General features: G+C 39.5%; 1 protein-coding gene across 1 annotated transcript in view; it reads right to left on the minus strand.

Annotated features, from left to right (window-relative positions):
* Positions 1 to 16138, minus strand: part of nr3c1 (nuclear receptor subfamily 3, group C, member 1 (glucocorticoid receptor)) — a 30888-nt gene extending 14750 nt beyond the window's left edge. The window contains exons 1-2 of the mRNA XM_066667882.1: positions 15817 to 16138; positions 11623 to 12815 (exon numbers count right to left, since the gene is read on the minus strand). Of these exons, the coding sequence (XP_066523979.1) occupies positions 11623 to 12815; positions 15817 to 15819 (1196 nt within the window). The 5' untranslated portion in view covers positions 15820 to 16138. The remainder of the gene's footprint in view (positions 1 to 11622; positions 12816 to 15816) is intronic.
* Positions 16139 to 18663: the final 2525 nt, after the last annotated feature.

An 18663-nucleotide genomic window follows, 5' to 3' on the forward strand; every position in this document is an offset into this window, starting at 1 on the left:
CCCTATCCCACCAATGACTAATGAGAATATGTGTCAAAACTTTGTTACTGTACATCTGACCTATTAGAAACCTCATAATAAGAATAAAAACAATTTCAAGTTCAGCATACAACAGGATATGCATAATATTCTAGTCCCGTAGTTAAATACAAATGTAGTATAAATCCAACTAAATCTAACTCATAAGGGTGCTTTAAAATATAGCCTAAGAACAGCTTCCTGCACCATCTGTCTGATCACATGGTCCAGTGGAAGATGTCATGGCTTTAGCATGTCTGTGAGCAAATAGCCAAACAACCATGCCAGCTTGCATGCGTTTTTAGACCAATTAACATTATGATTCTGGAACTGAATGTGGCAAGACGGATGGGTTTGCCAACAGCATGTCCAGTAGGGAAATGTTTGACTCACAGCCCTGAATCTTGTCGTGTCTTGTCTTGTGTGTTGATATCATTCGTTAAAGGTGAATAACTGAGATGTAAATGAACAACACTCCCCTTTCCCCAAAATGTAAGGAGATGCTGCATTTTTGCGGCGATACACGAGAATAGCTATGCAAATCAACTTTATCCTGAACAAAAATTGAAAAAACACAAAAATACAACCTTGAGACACCTGAAAATGTCATGATAAACAGAATATTTCAAGGTAAAGTTAAACTGGGCACTGGAAAAACGGCCATGTTTGTAAAAGATATATGATATTTTGCCATATAGCCCACCCTCACCTTTAAAAGACACTCAGTCTCTTATTCTTTAACAGCAGTTGCCTTAATTTTCACCCAAGTGCCAAACATTTGGTGGTTCATATCACTGTCTCATTGAGGGGGTGGTTTTAAAAAACAGGCAGTGAGAAATTAAACAGCTGAGAGCCAAGCTCTTTTAGCACAACAGTATGACCTTGCAGAGGAAAAAAGCACTCAAGTCTGTTGTGAATTATCTTATGCCTTTACAGTGCCATATAACCACAACGAACACTGTGAGACCTTTCTACCGCACACCTGCTGTAAGCCTGTGGATTTATAGGCTGTATATGCCACATACCCTGTGCACATACATGCCCTTTCTCGTTCTCTGCAGGCAATGCACATAGATCACATTTAAACACAGCACTGCCTGACTGCAACCTTGCCATTCAGTTTATTTCATAACATTACACCTCACTTTCAGTTTCACATTGTGTTACGTGACTCAGGGTAACAGACATTTGAAGAAGCCATCTTGAGTTTGAAAGCTTCCGGGACAGACCATAACTCATTTTAACAAAAAAAGAAAAACCTGTCATATATATTTGCAGTCTGCAGTTTCTTCTGTGAAATATCTCTGCAAGACTGAGTGCAGCAGAATAGAAGGAAATTGTTTTTCCCTGAGGTAAAAACCGCAAAAAATAGAAAAGGGAAGTCGAGCAAGCCATCACTTTCTGCATTCCTTCCAAAACTCCAGAGGATTCATGACAGTTGGACATCAACATGATGGTAATTGGTCTGATGTCTAAAACTAGGCTGAGTAATGATTTAATTCTTTGCAACACACAGCATTTGCATACATAGCAAATAAATATTAAAAGATGTCAGACTGTTTACATATTCAAGCAGTCAAAATCAAAGAATTAAATAAATTAGATAATTGATTATATGCCAGTTAGTTTCTCAAAAACTGCTTATCCTCATTTGATAACAGTATGTTTCAAATAAAAAGGAAATATCTGAATTCCAGAGGGCCTTTCAATAACAAATGTTTAACAGATGCTCTATTCCATTACAAGAAGGAGAAAAAAGCAAAGCAAATGAGATGCATTATTTAGTTCAATAAGATATTGCAGTTATATATAAATTACAATGTTTAAAATAAATGGAAGCAAAAGAAACTTCTGTGTGTGTCAGAGTTGGGGGCTCAAATATTCTCATCCATGTACGGGGGAACTGCAGAAAATGCTTGGGAACCAATGTTAGTATTTATTAAAAGAAATCTAGAGTTACAGACTGGATTTAACATAAAGATTAGCAACACTTATTAACATAAGTGTTATTCCAAAAAGAAAAGGCAACAGGTAATGCAGATTTCATATTCGATTTGGCTACGATAAAAACAAACACAAAAAGCTAATGCTTTTTTGAATGCTACAAATACATACAATTATTATGAGTCGTGAGCAAAGTCAAAGTTATAATGCTGGAGAACCAATATGTATTACCTGGCCACAAAGGAGTCGACTAACTGCAACAGCTCTACTCTTATGGCTTAATCCTGATCATCTGTGTTGGTGAATTAAATCATTATTCAGGATTTTATTGGTGAATAACAATCAGGGAAAATCAATATTGCAGAAGCCTACTTTTATATTAACCTGGTAGAAGTGGTATAATGAATAACAGAATTCACGGTTCATAACAGATCACAAAACTCAAGGTTCAGACAGGACCACAGATTGAGTCATGGATCTGATTGTTTTTCAGATCACCAAAATATATTTCAGTTTGAAAATATTTGCTGTTCCTGTTTTGTTTGTATTAGTGACTTTAATTTTGCCATGGCCTTGTTGAGTGGAGAGATTGCCACTGTTTCATGCTGCATTTTCTTTTCTTTCATAATGTTACACATTAAAAATTAACAGTGGAATCCATTGATTCTGAGGTTGAGTAACCTGAAGAATTAGCCTTTTTACACTCAGCCCGTGGCCATATGAGACTCCCTTGCATCATGCAGATGGAACTCTGTTCTCCACGGCACACCAAAACTGACGTGGCTTCAAATGTGCAGCCATGCTCCATGTGTTGCCTTCTGGTTCTAACTGCAGTTTGTTACAAAACAATAAAACTTTTATCCCCACACCCCATTCACAGCTGCTCAGTCTGTTTTTTTCATTGCAACTGTGAGATGAGATTTAGGAAATTATTACTGTAAAGTGTAACAGTGGAATCCAAACCATTCCACACGGTTTAACTTTGGTGGGAGGTTTGTTATTTGTTAAATTTGTTATTAATGCAGGATTCGCTATCAGCCTTTCTAACAAACAGTAATTTGAGCTAATGTTCAAACATTTTCTGTAATGCTACTGTCTCATTAACAGTTGAAAATGCAACTAATGAGTCAGGTTTTCAAGTCAAAGAGAGAGAAATGTAGGTCAGGTTTACAGAGCAAACAGCTCCTTCTCACCAGTATGGTTCTGAGTTGTGAATACTGTACTGCCTTAAGACGCCTCACACTGTGGTTTCACACTGCCAAAGAAATGTTTGGCAAACCAATACAAGAATACACATGCAGCATGTACACACACCTACACAAACACTCAGAGAGAGCAGAACAGAAACAGACTGGTAGAGTAATAAAAAGCAGAGAGAAAAGAGTGCAAGTAAAGGGAAACAATGACATTAAGACTGTTAAAAATAAAAGACCGTGGATGGGGTGAGAGGAAAGAGAGAGACATGATACAAAGAAACAAAGGGATAGAAAAAGTGAGAGAAAATGAGAGAAAGAGAGTGTGGGCGAGAAGAGAATGAGTGAAGCCATAGAGAGGACAGAAACAGGAGGAGAAAAAAATATCACCGAGGTGTGTTCATAATCGTAAAACAATTCCAAAAGGGCTGCTGCTGTCCTACTAAGCTGTCCAGCTGTGCAGCAGAAGGAAAAGTAGGTCAGGCCAATGGCCGCCCGCTAAAGCACTTACACCACTGAACTGATCTTCATCTATTATACACTTCTGCTGACTGTCTAGATTTCGACAGCACTCCACAACGCAGCAGGGGTAAATAAAAAAGAGGGAGGGTGGGGGGCGAAGACCCCATTAACAGCTCAGGATTGCCACTGAGTCAAATATTCATGATAACTAGATGCAGGACATTCCTAAAAGGAAGTCTATAACACTAAATAAAAATGACAAACAAAAACAGCCTCCCTGCCAAAATAGAGCAGTGGAATACAGACGTCTTCATTAAAACTTAAACCCCTTTTAAAGTAGAACAATTTGAAGCTGACACAAACTGGAGAAAAAAAAAACATGCAGGCGGGAATCAAAGGTCGATGTCCTAATGTGGGACATGATCAAGATTAAAAAGTGTGTCAGCACTGCAAGCAAGCAGTCGGTCCAAGAAATACAGAAGCAATGTGTCTTTGTTTGCGTCTTTGTTGTGTATTTCACTCTACAGTAAAATCGTGAGGATACTGATACTGGAATGCTGCTCCGTTTCCGGTTGGCCAGCATTTCTCACAAGTAGTCACAAGACATTAAACAACTAGTGTATATTTTAAATAGGGCTAAAAAGTTGTTCCATAACTATAAATAATTACTTATAACAGTTACTTTAGAGCCTCGGACTCAGCTATCAAAGAATTTTTCTCTTCGGAAACTGACTCCACACATTGAGACCAGTGGTGTAACTGAAACACACAGACTGTACCCTTTTCTGTAAACTATAATGATAGTCCTCAGATTTTAAAGCAGCTGCTTATTTGAAAGTTGAGAGAGAAGCGTTAGGATTGTTGACGGTTAGCACTGCTCCCCTGCTCCCTCATGGTTTGGAGATAAAACGATGTAAAAATATAAACAATCTGTATTTACAGTGACTAGACAGGAATATTTTGAGAGGGGTAGGGGTGTCTATTTTGCAACCCCTCTCTCTGTTTGTTTATAGATCCGTTTAGACTACCGCACCAAAACAGCTGTACATGCCAAATATGACAAACAGACTGTGCTACTATGGAATAAAAAACAAACTAATCAATAATGAAACTTGTTACCAACTTCTTTTTATAATTCATTTTGGTCAATTTTATCATTAAGCCCTAATTAAAAATGTTTAAGAAAGAAATCACAACATTTACATTACATTAAATGCATAGTTCACAATTGTAATTAGAAAAAAACTTTTGATAAAATTCAGAAAATGCTTCCTCACCATTCGCTCTGTTTGTGTATTTACGAAGCCCCAGTGTCTGTAACTGATTGAGAAAACAAACTAGCTTAGCCCGGTATGTTAGTCTCTCTCTCTCTCTGCTCATAGAGAAGGCATCTTGAGCTTTTTAGACAATGGAGAGAACTCCATAAAAAGCATGAACTGAAATAAGGATTGCTCTATTCCTGCTCCATACATGGGTAATATTGACTAATTTGGCTGTTTCAAATCGCTTAAGGTGGAAATGTCTCCAAAATTGGGAGACGACCAACTGCTTTATTGAAAGTGCTACAAAACTAAAAAACTCGAATTACAAATGAGTTTCTGTGGTAATTCAAACGGTGAATAAGAACTCGCAGACAAGTTAAACTTCAGCCACGTACAAACAGCAGTTATTTTCCCTCAAACACATCGTTCAACCTCAAAAGATGTGGAGCTTAATGGATTCAAAGCAAATTTACCCTACAGCTTGCACTTTCAAAGACTGTAACATAATTACTCTCTAGTTACAAGTTGGTTAGCTTCTAATATATCTTTGGCACTATTCAGGCAAATTCCGATTACTAAGAGTCAGCAGTGTTTCGTGCTGTGAGTAGAACAGGAATCATCAATAAGAGTGGGAATATTAGCGGTTTGCAAGCATAGGACACACCCAGTTTAATAAGTAGAGGAGACAATCTGTCAAATCACCGACAAACAAATTCAACACTGTTTCTGAACAGCTGTGTCCATTTTATTCTAGGCTTATGTACATTAGTTACTTGAGTTTTAACTCCATTACACTGAACTGTTTACCACATTTTATTCTATGAACAAACTAAATAATGTATCAAATATATTGTGTGTATTATCAATTATGCCACTGGTTTCAGCTTTCAACTGCACTGAACATTTTTAAACCAGCTGAGAATCCAGCCTCAGATATAACTGCTGTTTTTGTTGCCCAGAGGAGTGGCAAAAATGAGTATCAGGATTAATGTTATAATAAAATGTGTGAATAAAGGTACTATTGCAATAATAAAACAGTGCATCTCTTCAGCTACCAAATTTGACCTGAAAAAATGAAAATGCTAACCACTAAACACGTCTCTCTCTACAGAGATGCAAGAGACATTATATTACGTATGAATTTAACATTTAAATTAATGTATCTTCAGTGTATTATCAACACCCTTTTTGGTTTTTAAGTTTAATCTTCTGAGTTAGCTCATTTTAGCTCAAATGTTTTCTGCTGTTGATATTCTAGTGCTGAGAGATTCTTCTGAATCCACTTGTGTTTAACTTCCCCTGAATTTCAGTGAAGGCAATGATTATTTTCTACTCTGTAGGGACCTTGCCACTGAGATTAAAAAGGATTTTTTCAGCATTACGGTCTAGTTAGCACATTTCTGCGTAAGCTCTGCTCCTCTGGGTCAGTCAAGCTAACGATTCTTGCACTGATGTAGACTTGCTCAAAGCATCGTTGAATGCCTTACAAAAATTCTCCATGTATATCCATTTTTTTACAATGCAGCTGCTCAGCAATGAAGAATAACAGATGTTGGTAGATGTTCTCATAACCATTCAAGAACTGTAAGTGAGTCTAATTTTTATATATATTCCTGTACTCTTTCTATTTTTATTTTTTATTATTTTATCTATTCAGGTCTAAATGTAAGAAGAAACGCGGAGTGTCATTTACCTCAGGGTCTGCAGTCTGCAACTACATTATTTTATAACTTATTAATCTGTCAATTTTAATTTAATCAATTAGTTGAAGACAATAATAAACATTTATAACAACATTTCAGTGAAATGTAATGAACAATGCCCTTACTTAACACCTAAACTCACCACACCTTCCTCTTTCTACAGGAATTTTCACTGCAGAGCAAAAATGTTAACATGTCACATGTTCTGGGGTAAGGCTGGCTATCTGTTCTGAAGCCATTTTGCCTGCTGTAGAAGAAGGATACATAAGCGGACCTAGACATGTCCTGAGTGGAAGAGTCTGCTCTTTTGGGGTCTATTCCCCATAGAGTTAATTTGGAAGACAAGCAAAGACAGGGCTAATGAACACTGCACTTTATAACGAAAGTAAAAACCTGATTGTGTCTAAAACAAGCACAAAAATTCAGATTGTGTCCTCTTCTGTAAACTCTGCTCATCAAAGCCATTTTTTGTGTCTTTTATTAGCCCACAGTTGAAAGCGAAGCGTTAAAGTGTGCAGAGAGTGAACTAAAAATTGACAAAAATGGAGATGTTTTTGACTGGCCAGTGATGACATATTAACAATTCATAATTCAAGTGACAGACTTGAATATTTAGAAGGGGCAAGCCCATCTTGCAAATGCTGTCTGTTTATATCTCACAGAGGCTACCACAACCAAACAGCTGTGGACTAAATTATTGTGTGTAACCATACAATACACCAACTACTCAATAATGAAATTAGCTGTATTTGCCAAAACGTTTTATGGATTTTTAAAATTAGCTGTTTGTTGGAGTCCTAGTTTCGGTATTTATATTTGTATTCAGTATCTCTGCAACATTACACAAAAATACCACCCATTCATTCAACATTTTTATTTTAAGTGTGAGGTGAACCATCCTGGCTACAGAGCTCTCCGTTCTCAGGCAACCTATATTTTAACCAGCCCAAAGTTCTTCATTCGGGATTTGGTTAGACAGAGTTAAAAATACACATGTGGGCGTGTGCTTGGCTGAGGAGTGAGTGAGGGGGAAAGAATGAGGGAGAGGAATGGAAAAAAATGAAAACAAGCTACTTATTCACATCTGTGTGAGAAGCACGGGCAGGCCCTGGCCATCTTGAGTCACATATTAGTATGAGAGTGAACTCATCAAAGTGGGGGAGGAAAGCCTTTAAACTGGAGCCTGTTTCTGATTGAAACAGACTGATAGACTGTAAAGGAGATAAAAACAATACCTTGGAGCGCACCGACACCAATACGCGCACACACACACACAAAAAACCAGTTGAGCCGTGATTGGGGTGTGTTTGCGTGAGAGCTGAGTGGCAGCTTACCCGGCGCCAACCCGGTTAACCACAGAGTTGCTCTCTCTGTTGAAGGAGAGCTCCAACCACAACGGTAAATGTCACGCTAGCCGAGACGCACCAACACAAAAACAAACCTAAACCTGACTCCCACTCAAAACCTGCGCACCACAAAGGCCAGATAACTGAGCCCACATGAAAACTTAAGATGAGCCCTCTTTTCTGTTCTGCCATCTGTTGCTGCTGGCTGTAAGCCACTAACTGGCCCTTCCTTCCACAATCTACCAGCTACTATGACCTTATGGTGGACAGCAGGTCTGAATAGTCCTTTAAAAGCTCTTACAAAGACCTCCTAAAGTTCAGAATTCATCCATTTATCCCTGTCTAATCTGCTGTTGTCATGTTTCAAATCACTTAATTTATATGACACAATTAGTCCAAAGTAATTACATAATTAGTTTTACATGATTACACTGTTTGTTTTATATGATGTAACAGCTTTCTTCATAAACTTCAGTGTCACACTATGACATCACAAAAATGACTTTCCATCAAAGAAAGACTCTTAATAAACTTAATTAAATCTTTCCTTTACAGTAGTAGTAACCTAAAGCAGGTATGGATGATATCAGCTAAACAACTTTTATCAATATATGTTAACTACACACTAATTTCTCCGTTGTTAAATCAACAGTACTAGTGTTAAATTAACACTGTTAGTGTAATAATTTAACACTCTGTGTTAAGTTAACACTAATAGGGGTTACTTAATACTGGTGAATTTACTGTGTAGCACTAATGAAATGAGAAATGAAATCTGACCCACTCAAGGCAATATTTGATTTATGTACTTAAAATATTCTATAATATTCTTTCTGTGGGGGGTGTCAACCATTACTGGCCATGGTTCTAGTGAGTATGGGTGTCTGTCAGCTGATATAACAGGTCAGGATCATTTGCATTTTCCTACAGTGAACTAAACTGATAATAAACAATGCACCAGCAGCAGTTTTAAACAAAGTGGATGAGGAGGCAAGTGTACACCTCCACCCTTCTGATGCTGGTGGAACTGTGTCATTGAGGGAGATTCACTGAAAGGTTGGAATTAGAAACAACTAATGTACATGTACGCACATTTTGGAAAAAGAAATGCACCAAACATTTAACTGTGAATGTATTTGGGATGGCCGCAAATATTCAGCTGTTCAGATATTCATTCATTGGGTAGGTATTTGTTTTTTTGTTTTTTTTTTGAGATTTGGGTATTTGTTATTTTTATTTCGGATAAATGTAGCTATCGATAAAGGCAATGCTCCACTCCATCTTTATTCAGGCTCTCCAGCAGAAAAAGAAAACACTCTGCTCAACCAGCACTCCACCTGTATTCAGCCTCGTCAACATAAACATCCCAAATGAAGCCTAAAAGAGCCTACCACCCTACAACAATCTACTTACAATGAAGTGTGGCAAAGCTACAGTTCATTATGTCAGCTTTATGCCTCGAATTAGACCAGACCACCTCCACGAAGCTCTGGTCAACTTGTGTACTCTGTACCCTTAGCCGCACAGTGTGTGTGTGTGTGAGTTAGCGTTAGTGTGTGACTCAAGATTTTACAGCAGGCGTCGGACGCAGACTTTCTGAACGGCAAACACACACCAACACACACAGAATATTGTACTATTTGCCAAATTATGTGACTGAAACATGAATAACATATTTGAGACTTTTAAAGTCCAAACTTCTTTTTGACAATGAAACCTTCAGGCTTGAGTACTGACCATAGCATGCCAGATTGTTATGATTTCACTGTGTATATACACAAGATAGGGAGGTTTGGTTGCTTTGTGTTAGTTTAACTCTCCTATAGAGTTTCCAGGCTCTGTGAGATTAGGCTGAAATTCTCCACTTACAGCTTATTTAGGACATCATAAAGGCAGTTCCAGTAAATTTTCCATGCTAGCTGTAATATATATACATATTTCATCTCTGAATTAAACCAGGCTGGTGATAATTATGACTTTTATAAATCAAATACTGACATGTGGAAATGACTGAAAGCATATACACACTCTATGACATACACAATACCTAAATACAGGCACCAATCCAATTTTGATTGTTTTGCTAAATACTGTAAATGTGAAATGACTGGTTTATACCCCAAACCACAGAATACTTTACATGTTGCTCTAGTGGCACACTTTCTGCTGTGCTAGTGTTGGTTGTGATTCAGCTGTCAGCTGATTCAGCTGGGATATTTACCAGAGTGCTATTAGCTGGATGAGGTTAGGGGTTAAACTGGACTTTATGGACCCATATTAACTCCTGAAAAAGTTCTGGAGAGTTATTAACAAACGGGTCAGTGTTTTTGTCCTACTCGTTTCCTAATTGGCAATGTTACAGAACTCCTGGTCTCCTTCCTGATCTGCACTTTCACAGAGCTGCTTTCATGTTATTTTCAGCGTAACGCAGAAAGAGGGCGTGTCACAAAATGCATGCTCACAGACACTTCCTTATGCCAGATGCAACTACTATTTCCTTAAAATACAGAATAACCGTGTGTTTAGTGTAGTGAACTTATTTTTGTCTTCCCCAGATTATAAAATGAATCAGCTCAGAAAGAGTGAACTGTAACTTGAGAGCAGTAACACGACTGAGCATTTAGGTAAGACTAAATGATTCTGTGCATCAGTTGCATAACTTTTAATCATCCACAGGAGCTGCCATCCTTGGCATTTCTAAAATACTGACCACAGTCATTTACAAGTAATTGCAGAATCATTGCCCTGCCTTTTCATACCAGCGGTGGTTACTATCTCAGTTTGCAGGTAGCAGTCTGTTCAGTTTATTCCTCTTCCAGGTGATGAGCAATGTATCTGCATACTAGAGAGAGCATGATCATCATACCAGGGCAAACAGCACAGCTGCTGTTTGACCAGAATGAGTCAGGCAGTCTGCACCCATCAATGACATAAATAACAGCATCTCAACCTAGATTACAGCCGCATGAAAGCGATCACAGCTTGCGTCGTAGGAGTAGAATTTGGAAAGCGATGGGCCAAAGGGCTTTTACAGTTAATGCAGTTGGCAGTGTTAGTTTGCACTGTGTCCGGGGTTTTGTCTGTTGCATGACCTATTATTTCCTGGCTGTGCATGTGGAGGAAATGCACTGCGTTTTTCATTTGTCTACCATCTACCACAGATGCCATCATACGTGACCGGTTTAGTCCTGTTTGCATCTGTAAAACGTGTGAGTGGGCGTGAACTTGTCTCTTCAACCTTGCTGAAATCAACAAGAGCTAGAGTTCAATTTATAATCTCTCTTGTATTTTCATTGTGCACATTAGTGCGAAGGGATTAGGAGAATTGCAGGCTGTGACTGAAATCCACTACTGTGCACTGGTTTATACTAAATGATAAAACTAATGCAGATAAATAAATGTTTATATAAACGTGGGCTACATCAACCTTGATTAGAGTTGAAAATGCAGTAAAATAAATAAGCTGAGAACATTTCATCATCGGTTCAATGTGCACTTCCTGAATGCAAGAATTACGTCATTTTAATACTGGCTTAAAATAGCAGCAAAATCTGTCCAGTGCAGATTTTTATAAAGAAAACATCACCTAAAATACACCAAAATAACCTACATAACATCATAAATCCCTATTAGAAGAAATCATAATCAGTGAGGCATGAATCATGTCTGTGCATGTAACTCTGTGTTCTCCTACCCGGCATAGCTGGCTGTATAGCTCTGGGTGTTGGTGAAACTGTCATTGGCTCTCTGCTGTAGCCCAAGACTCCTCCCCCAGCCATCGGTAGCAGTGGTCTGTGGGGTGTAGACGTTAAAAATGGGTTTCTGATCTTTCTGCTGCATGGTGATGGTGGTGCTGGAGGCAGGGCCTCCAAAGCGGAAGCTTTGTCCACTGGAGGTGCTGACACCACAAATGGAGATTGGCGTAGCACCCATTGGACTTGAGAGTTCGGAGCCGGACATTTGACAGAAACTCCGACCACTGACATTTTCCTGCTTTATTGCCCCTGGAGTGCACAGCTGGATTAAATGCTCCTTCTCCACCTTCACCACAGGGACAGGGCTAGTGGTGCTTATGCCAGTGGAAGAGCAACTGGTGACACTACTGACACCTGTGTTGTTGTTGCTGCTGCTGCTGATGTTGTTGATGTTGTTACTAGTTGCATTGTTGGTGCTCAATGAAATTGTGGTCTTAATGTCCCTCTCTGGCCCAATGACTCCCAGCAAAGAGTCCTCACCCAATGGCGGGAACTCGTCGTCTCCCACATAAAAATCCGAAGGTGACCCCGTCAACTCAAACTCCTGCAGGATGTCCAAGGTGTTCTCACTGAACAGTTTTGGGTTATTTGAATCCACGTCTTTCCCCATATGCCCAAAAGGATCGGATTCCAGGTCTATGTCCCCTTTGCCTATGGGAGAGAAGTCCTCATTTTTTAGTGGAAAGAGGGTGGGATCCACTCCTCCAATTAGAGAGTCCACCGATGGTGAAGAGCTGTTGAGATCTGCAATGCTGGCCTCAAGCCGTGAGAAGTTGTCCCCCAAACTGTAGAGGCCCAGAGAAGATTGCTGTTGGAAGGCCTGCTGAGCCCTCAGGTCCTTCCCGACTATTTTCAGATCTGGATCCTCCATATAGAGGTCCAGTGGGGATGATAATGTTGTCATGAGCTCCTCTGAAGTAGGGGAACTGCTGAGTCCATTGGGAAGGTCCCCAGACACGGGCTGCATCAAGGGGCTTGGTGGAGGGACTAGAGAAGTGGGGGCAATAGACATGGCGCTGTGAGCTCCGTTGTGCAAAACTCCTTCAGCTGCGCTGTCGCTGTAATTCAGGTTAATCAGGCGCTCATCTCTCTTCACTCCGTTCCTCACACCTCCTTGATCCATCTCTCGATGCTGCCGTGGAATGCAGATAAAATTCAATTAAAGCATTTTAAAACATGAATATGCAAAGTTATTACATTGTCTCTATTTACATATACTTTCTTTCTCACATTACTGTCAATATGCACTTTCTAAACATTTCTATGTTTTCATGTATTTGCCTGAGACTTATTATGAATTTTTGAACTTTTGCCTTATTTTTGTTGCCAATATAACCTTTTTCTCAGCTCAGAGGTTTTGCAGAAAATGCATAAATGTATACAGAAATAGTTCAAAGAAGTATCAAATGAGCATGTTTATAAGAACTACTGTTGAAGTAAAAGCAAAATGTAAATACACCAAGTCTACAAAGGCTAGACTCCACACCTTTCCTGTCAACATACATTCATTTTGCAAGACAGTCAGGAAATCTATTTCATTCACCTCAGAGGTCATTTTATAACCTGATTAAAGACATTTACTTCAGCTTTTTTCCTTCAGTATCAAATTTTCACTCTGTCAAACCTTTAAAAACGCCAAGCTGTATATATCTTTAAACAGAGGGATTTCAGAAAGTGAAATAATGGCTTGTAGAGGTATCTGTTTGGCCCACTGCCAGTTAATACAGTCACAAGTGCGATAATTATGTGCCTAACTTCTACAGCCGTACAGTATTTCTTTCACACTTGATACACTGGGCCACTCCAGACAACTCAACCATACGAACTGTACGAACAATTGTATAAAAATATAAAAACAATTAAGACAACACACATTGCATTATTCAGAGAGGCAAATACAGTCCCAGGGCCGACTGAATTTTCAAAGGAGAATTAAGGAGGCATCAGGTACCTACATCCAGCATTAAGAGAATACTAGCCTGTCAGAGCATGAAGTGCTGCCATGCAAAAAAAATTAACGAATAAAAAATTCACAGACTGAAGCTTGCACATGCTCACCAAGCAACTTACCAGGACAAAGACCTAACTTTCTGGAGCAGTGATTTCTGGTCAAATGAAACAAACAAACAAAAAAATGAATTGTTTGGCCTTAATCGTTACTATATAAAGAAGAAAAGGGGTGAGGCTTTTAATCTAAAGCACATCTTCCCAATTGTGAAGCATAGGAATGACAGCATCATGTTGTGGGTCTGGTTTAATGTCCGGACTGGTGCACTTTAGAAAGCAGATGCATAATAAAGGAGAATTATTGAGGAATACTGAAGCAGCCCCACAAGGCATCAGCCAGGATGCTGAAACCTGGCCAAAAATGGGTCTTCCAGCAGGACTGTGATTTTAAGCATTTCCCCAAAGTTGTGAGAAAACAGCTAAGGACACTAAGATGAATCTGTTGGAGTGACCGTTGCAATGTCCTCAATTGAATCCCATAAAAAAAATGTCTGCAGAAAAAAGCATATTTGTCTAAATTACACTGGTTCTGTTCGAAGAAATGATATGAGACATCCTAAATGATTGTGCAAATTTAAGCAAGCCTACTCTAAGTATATGATTCAGGTTCAACCATTAAAGGCCACGCCTCCAAATGCTAATCAACTGTATACAAAAATAGTAAATGAATCCTGAAATAAATGAGCCGCTAAGCTATCCTTCTGAAACAATTCACATGAAAACCTATGACATATGATGATCTGAAATATGTGGAGTTGAGAACATTTTCAGAATGACTCGTTTTACAGCTCTTTCCTTTAAATGATAATAAGACTTGCTCTGTTCTGTTCCTTCCTTGCTCTTGTTTTTGCTGGTTTTGTAAGGTTCTCTTTCTTATCCACCTTAACTTCTGAAGGTTTTGCTCTATTCATACGACACTGCTTTTTTTTTTTTGCTCGATTTTCTCATTTCTCCAATGCGGTCATGTGTTTTTCACAGTTTAACCCCACCTTTGCTCACATGAACATGTGTCCTGTGCTTGGACTGTGATTGGAGATGCTCAGATGGTGGGGTGGTATAATTCTAATCAGCGGGCACTTGTAGGAAGTGGCGCAAAATCAGGTTGGCTCATGTTCTCCCATGTGTACAGACGTGAGCAGCTGACAAAAACTCACAGTTTGTCGGTTGGTCAGGTCCATTGCACACATTAACGAGTGTATTATACAAGTAACAGAAAGTAAGCTTTAGAATCTAACAAATTATTGATACCCGTGTTTTAAAAGTAGCACTTATATACTGTTTGTTTTACTTGTTTATTATTGCTAATTAATAATGAGTTAAACAAACAAACAAACAAAAAGAAACAATATCTTAGCACAGAACTCTTTGAAAGTCACTGAGACGTTATAAAAAAAGTAAATAAACATGTATGGACATCTCCATAAACAAAAACACGTGGGGCATACGTGGCATTACAGGAACCCCTAACGTTATAGGTGGGCACAGCTGTGCTGGGACTCACACTTGCGGTCTGTGCATAAATATAAACATGCAACAAAGCTTTTGATGACAACTTTTGCACTTCTGCAACTGACCTTGCTGTAGTTGTGGGCTTGGCAAGTCTAACTTAGTGCTGATATGGCCCTGTGTGTAAATAAACACAACTGGACCGCGTTTCTCCTTCACTAACACCGAGTCTAACCCTGTGAGGGCATGTTCTGTCATGTTTATTCTCTGAAGGCTTGAACCATGTGTGAGAGGCGGGAAAATCCCTGAAATGTCAGGGTACCTCCAGGAGAAACACTTCCAGGCTGCACCAGCCTGGTGTAGCAGGACTGTGTGGAGAGAGGCCTATATTTAGAGCCTTGTGGAGACGTGTGCAGAGATTTTTTTAAAAAAACGTTAACGCTATGTGGATATTTAAGCCTTAAAGTAGGCTTTGAGACAAGCACGTTTCAACGGCAACGCGCCAGCCGTGTCCTAATGGTGTCTATCCGTTGACAACGCACTGCAGAGCCGTTAGCGAACAGGCCAGCGAGGCGAGCTCCGTCAGTATACAGAGGGAGATTACGTTCACCAAATAAAGCGACCGTTCTGCCCCTCAGACACGGCCCATTAAACTGCTAAACGTCCGAGCAAATACATACCATTCGCTATTCAAGTCCGCAGTTTGATTTGTGGCTTCTTCTTGCATTGTTTTTGTTTTGGAAGGTGTGTTTTCCGCTGCTTTAGCCGTTTAGCGAGACGAAGACACTTTCCCTCCTCCTCCTCCTCCTCTGTCAAAGTCGCAGCGCCGAGGTGAGGTCGTCTCAACAAATTTCCCCGAGTTTAAAACGCTTCAACCCCTCACCGAAACCACTCCGGGCTCGATAAAAATCCGATTGACGCCTTCAGAGTGGAAAAGCTACTCGAGGGTGAGCATTCAGGCGCTTTCTATCCGTCGCTGCCTCCAGCAAACAGGCGCTAACTTTGCCATAAAAACATTCAAAATGGAGATTACAGTAGAGAGCCCTGTTTACCGGCCACATCGCCACCTTCCGGCGACTCGGCGCCACAACAGCAGCGACTCGCTCACTTTCATTATCCCAGGTAGCCCCAACGTCGAGTCTGTTTACTTTCACATACAGCAGTGTGTGTGTGTGTGTGTGTGTGTGTCCACACGTTTGTAGACTCTCTACAAATATTTGACGTTCAACGGTTCACACAAAACTCGTAATCTTCACTGAAACACAAAAACCGAAGACTCTGCTATTCACCGCCTTTCATTAGTAAGTGGTTGGCACGTCTTAATCTTATAATAATAATAATAATAATAATAATAATAATAATAATAAGGTGTGGGAACGATTTAATAGTGCTCGAGGATGACTTTAAAATGAGCGGGAACGCATTTATTAACACTTGGATATGACTTAAAGCGGCGTAGGGTCGATTTAATATAATGTAATGATGAAATAACGAATCAGTAGTGATTTTTAAATATCTCATTCCCACAAGGGAGTTGGAGCAAACAGCCTACACTGCAGGAGGGCAGTTGAATGAGCGGTTGTCCACAGATTTCTGACCACATAATGTCTCACAGTAAACCTGACTATCTGAATTAGTGGTACCTGATATGGTGAGGAGCGGCAGGTAGTTGTCGCAGTCACACAGCTCCAGAGGCCTGGAGGTTGTGGGTTCGATTCCCGCTCCGGTTGACTGTCTGTTCTCCCCGTGTCTATGTGGGTTTCCTCCGGGTGCTCCGGTTTCCGGTTAGGTGGATTGGCGACTCAAAAGTGTGTGTGTGTGTGTGTGTTGCCCTGTGAAGGACTGGCGCTCCCTCCAGGGTGTATTCCCGCCTTGCACCCAATACAATCTAAACAGGGATAGCAATAAAGTACAAACACTTTACACCAATACCAGTACAATATCTCTATACCAAAGAGACTATGTAAGCGTGTACACACCTTAACGGCAATACCTTGTTGATTACAGAAAATAGAGAAATTTGTGGGTTGCCATTTCATCCACGTCGTTCAGCATAAAGTGTATAAGGGAATAACTCCCCAAATTTCTACTTCTGTTATGTTATATATACACACAGAAAACGCATATTATTAGTCTAAATATTCTCACACTCAGTGGTTCCAGGCTTTCATTTGGTATTCTTTTAACTGTGCAACACATCATTGTCCTATAGACGTTACATTAAGCCTTAAAAATAATCACTTAATTATAAACCAGCAACATATAGAGCTAATGTTGCTATAGAGGTAAAATGATTACATTTGACATGTTGGAAAACTGAATGCATCTATAGGTAGTTGCGCATTGCTGAGCTCAGATTTTACAGTTCCTCTTTCCTAAAGCCCAGGTATAAAAGGTGTTTAAAGACCCTTTCAGGAAACCTGTTTACTAACAGAGAGTCAGGTACTGTATTTATTGAGAAGGCAGAGATCAAAAAGAATTTAAGTACCATTTTAAAATGATGGATCTACAAATGTCCTTTAGTAAAGAAAATGGTTCTATATAGAACCCTAAACACTCAAAAACCTTGTAACAACAGAGGAACTGTTTTTGGTGCTGTGTAGAACCCACTTCTAAAACCATCTATAGCACATTCTCCTTCTCCATCCGTCTGAGGAGCCCTTTCATGATGCAAAGAAGAAGAAGAGAAATCTTTATTGTGCCCCTTAGGGAAATTACTTTTCTGCATTTGACCCATCCGTCGTAGTCAACACACAAACACACACTAGTGAGCAATTTTTCACACACACTAGGGGCAGTGAACACACACACAACCCGAGCAGGGGGCTGCCAACCACCTCGGGGCTCGGGTGCCTTGTTCAAGGACACTTCAGCCGTGAATTAATTTTTCCTTGCCAGTCCCGGGAATTGAACCAGCGACCCTCTGGCCTCAAGCTCTCTTCTCTAACCTCAAGGTCCTTCAAGTGTCCAGGGTTCCATATAGAACCCTTGTAGAATATTATAATTTTTAGATCATTTGTAGATCTTGTTTTAAGTGTGTAACATACAGTGGAGATGGGTGACATGGCAAAAATATTAATATGGTTATATTTTACAGAAAGTCATTTTATGTTGATGATTTTTTGAAGAATAAACACAATGCAATTTTAGAACCCTATTTTAACCACTGCTTCTCACACACATGAGCCTTTAAACTGATTTATATCTGTTGTGAGACAAATGATTACACATGAGCAAGACAATAGACTGTTTGTGAAGGCGTTAGTAAATGATCAAGAATGAGATATTTTGGTAGACACAGGAGCACAAGTTACATAGTTCTTAGTTTACCCTTAATTAGTACTGTGACTGTCATCACTGGGGAGTCTTTTATCACCTGTAGCCAGGGAGTCTTTTAACAACAGAAGCCATTTGTCTGAGCTTCGGTATTAAATCTATTTCCCTGCCTTTAGAAGTAACCCCTATAAAACACCCCCAATATTAGTAATTTAAGCTATTTCTCAGTTAAATATGCAACTGGATTTTGA

This window comes from Hoplias malabaricus, chromosome 4 (assembly GCF_029633855.1).
Source record: "Hoplias malabaricus isolate fHopMal1 chromosome 4, fHopMal1.hap1, whole genome shotgun sequence".
Classification (NCBI taxonomy): domain Eukaryota; kingdom Metazoa; phylum Chordata; class Actinopteri; order Characiformes; family Erythrinidae; genus Hoplias; species Hoplias malabaricus.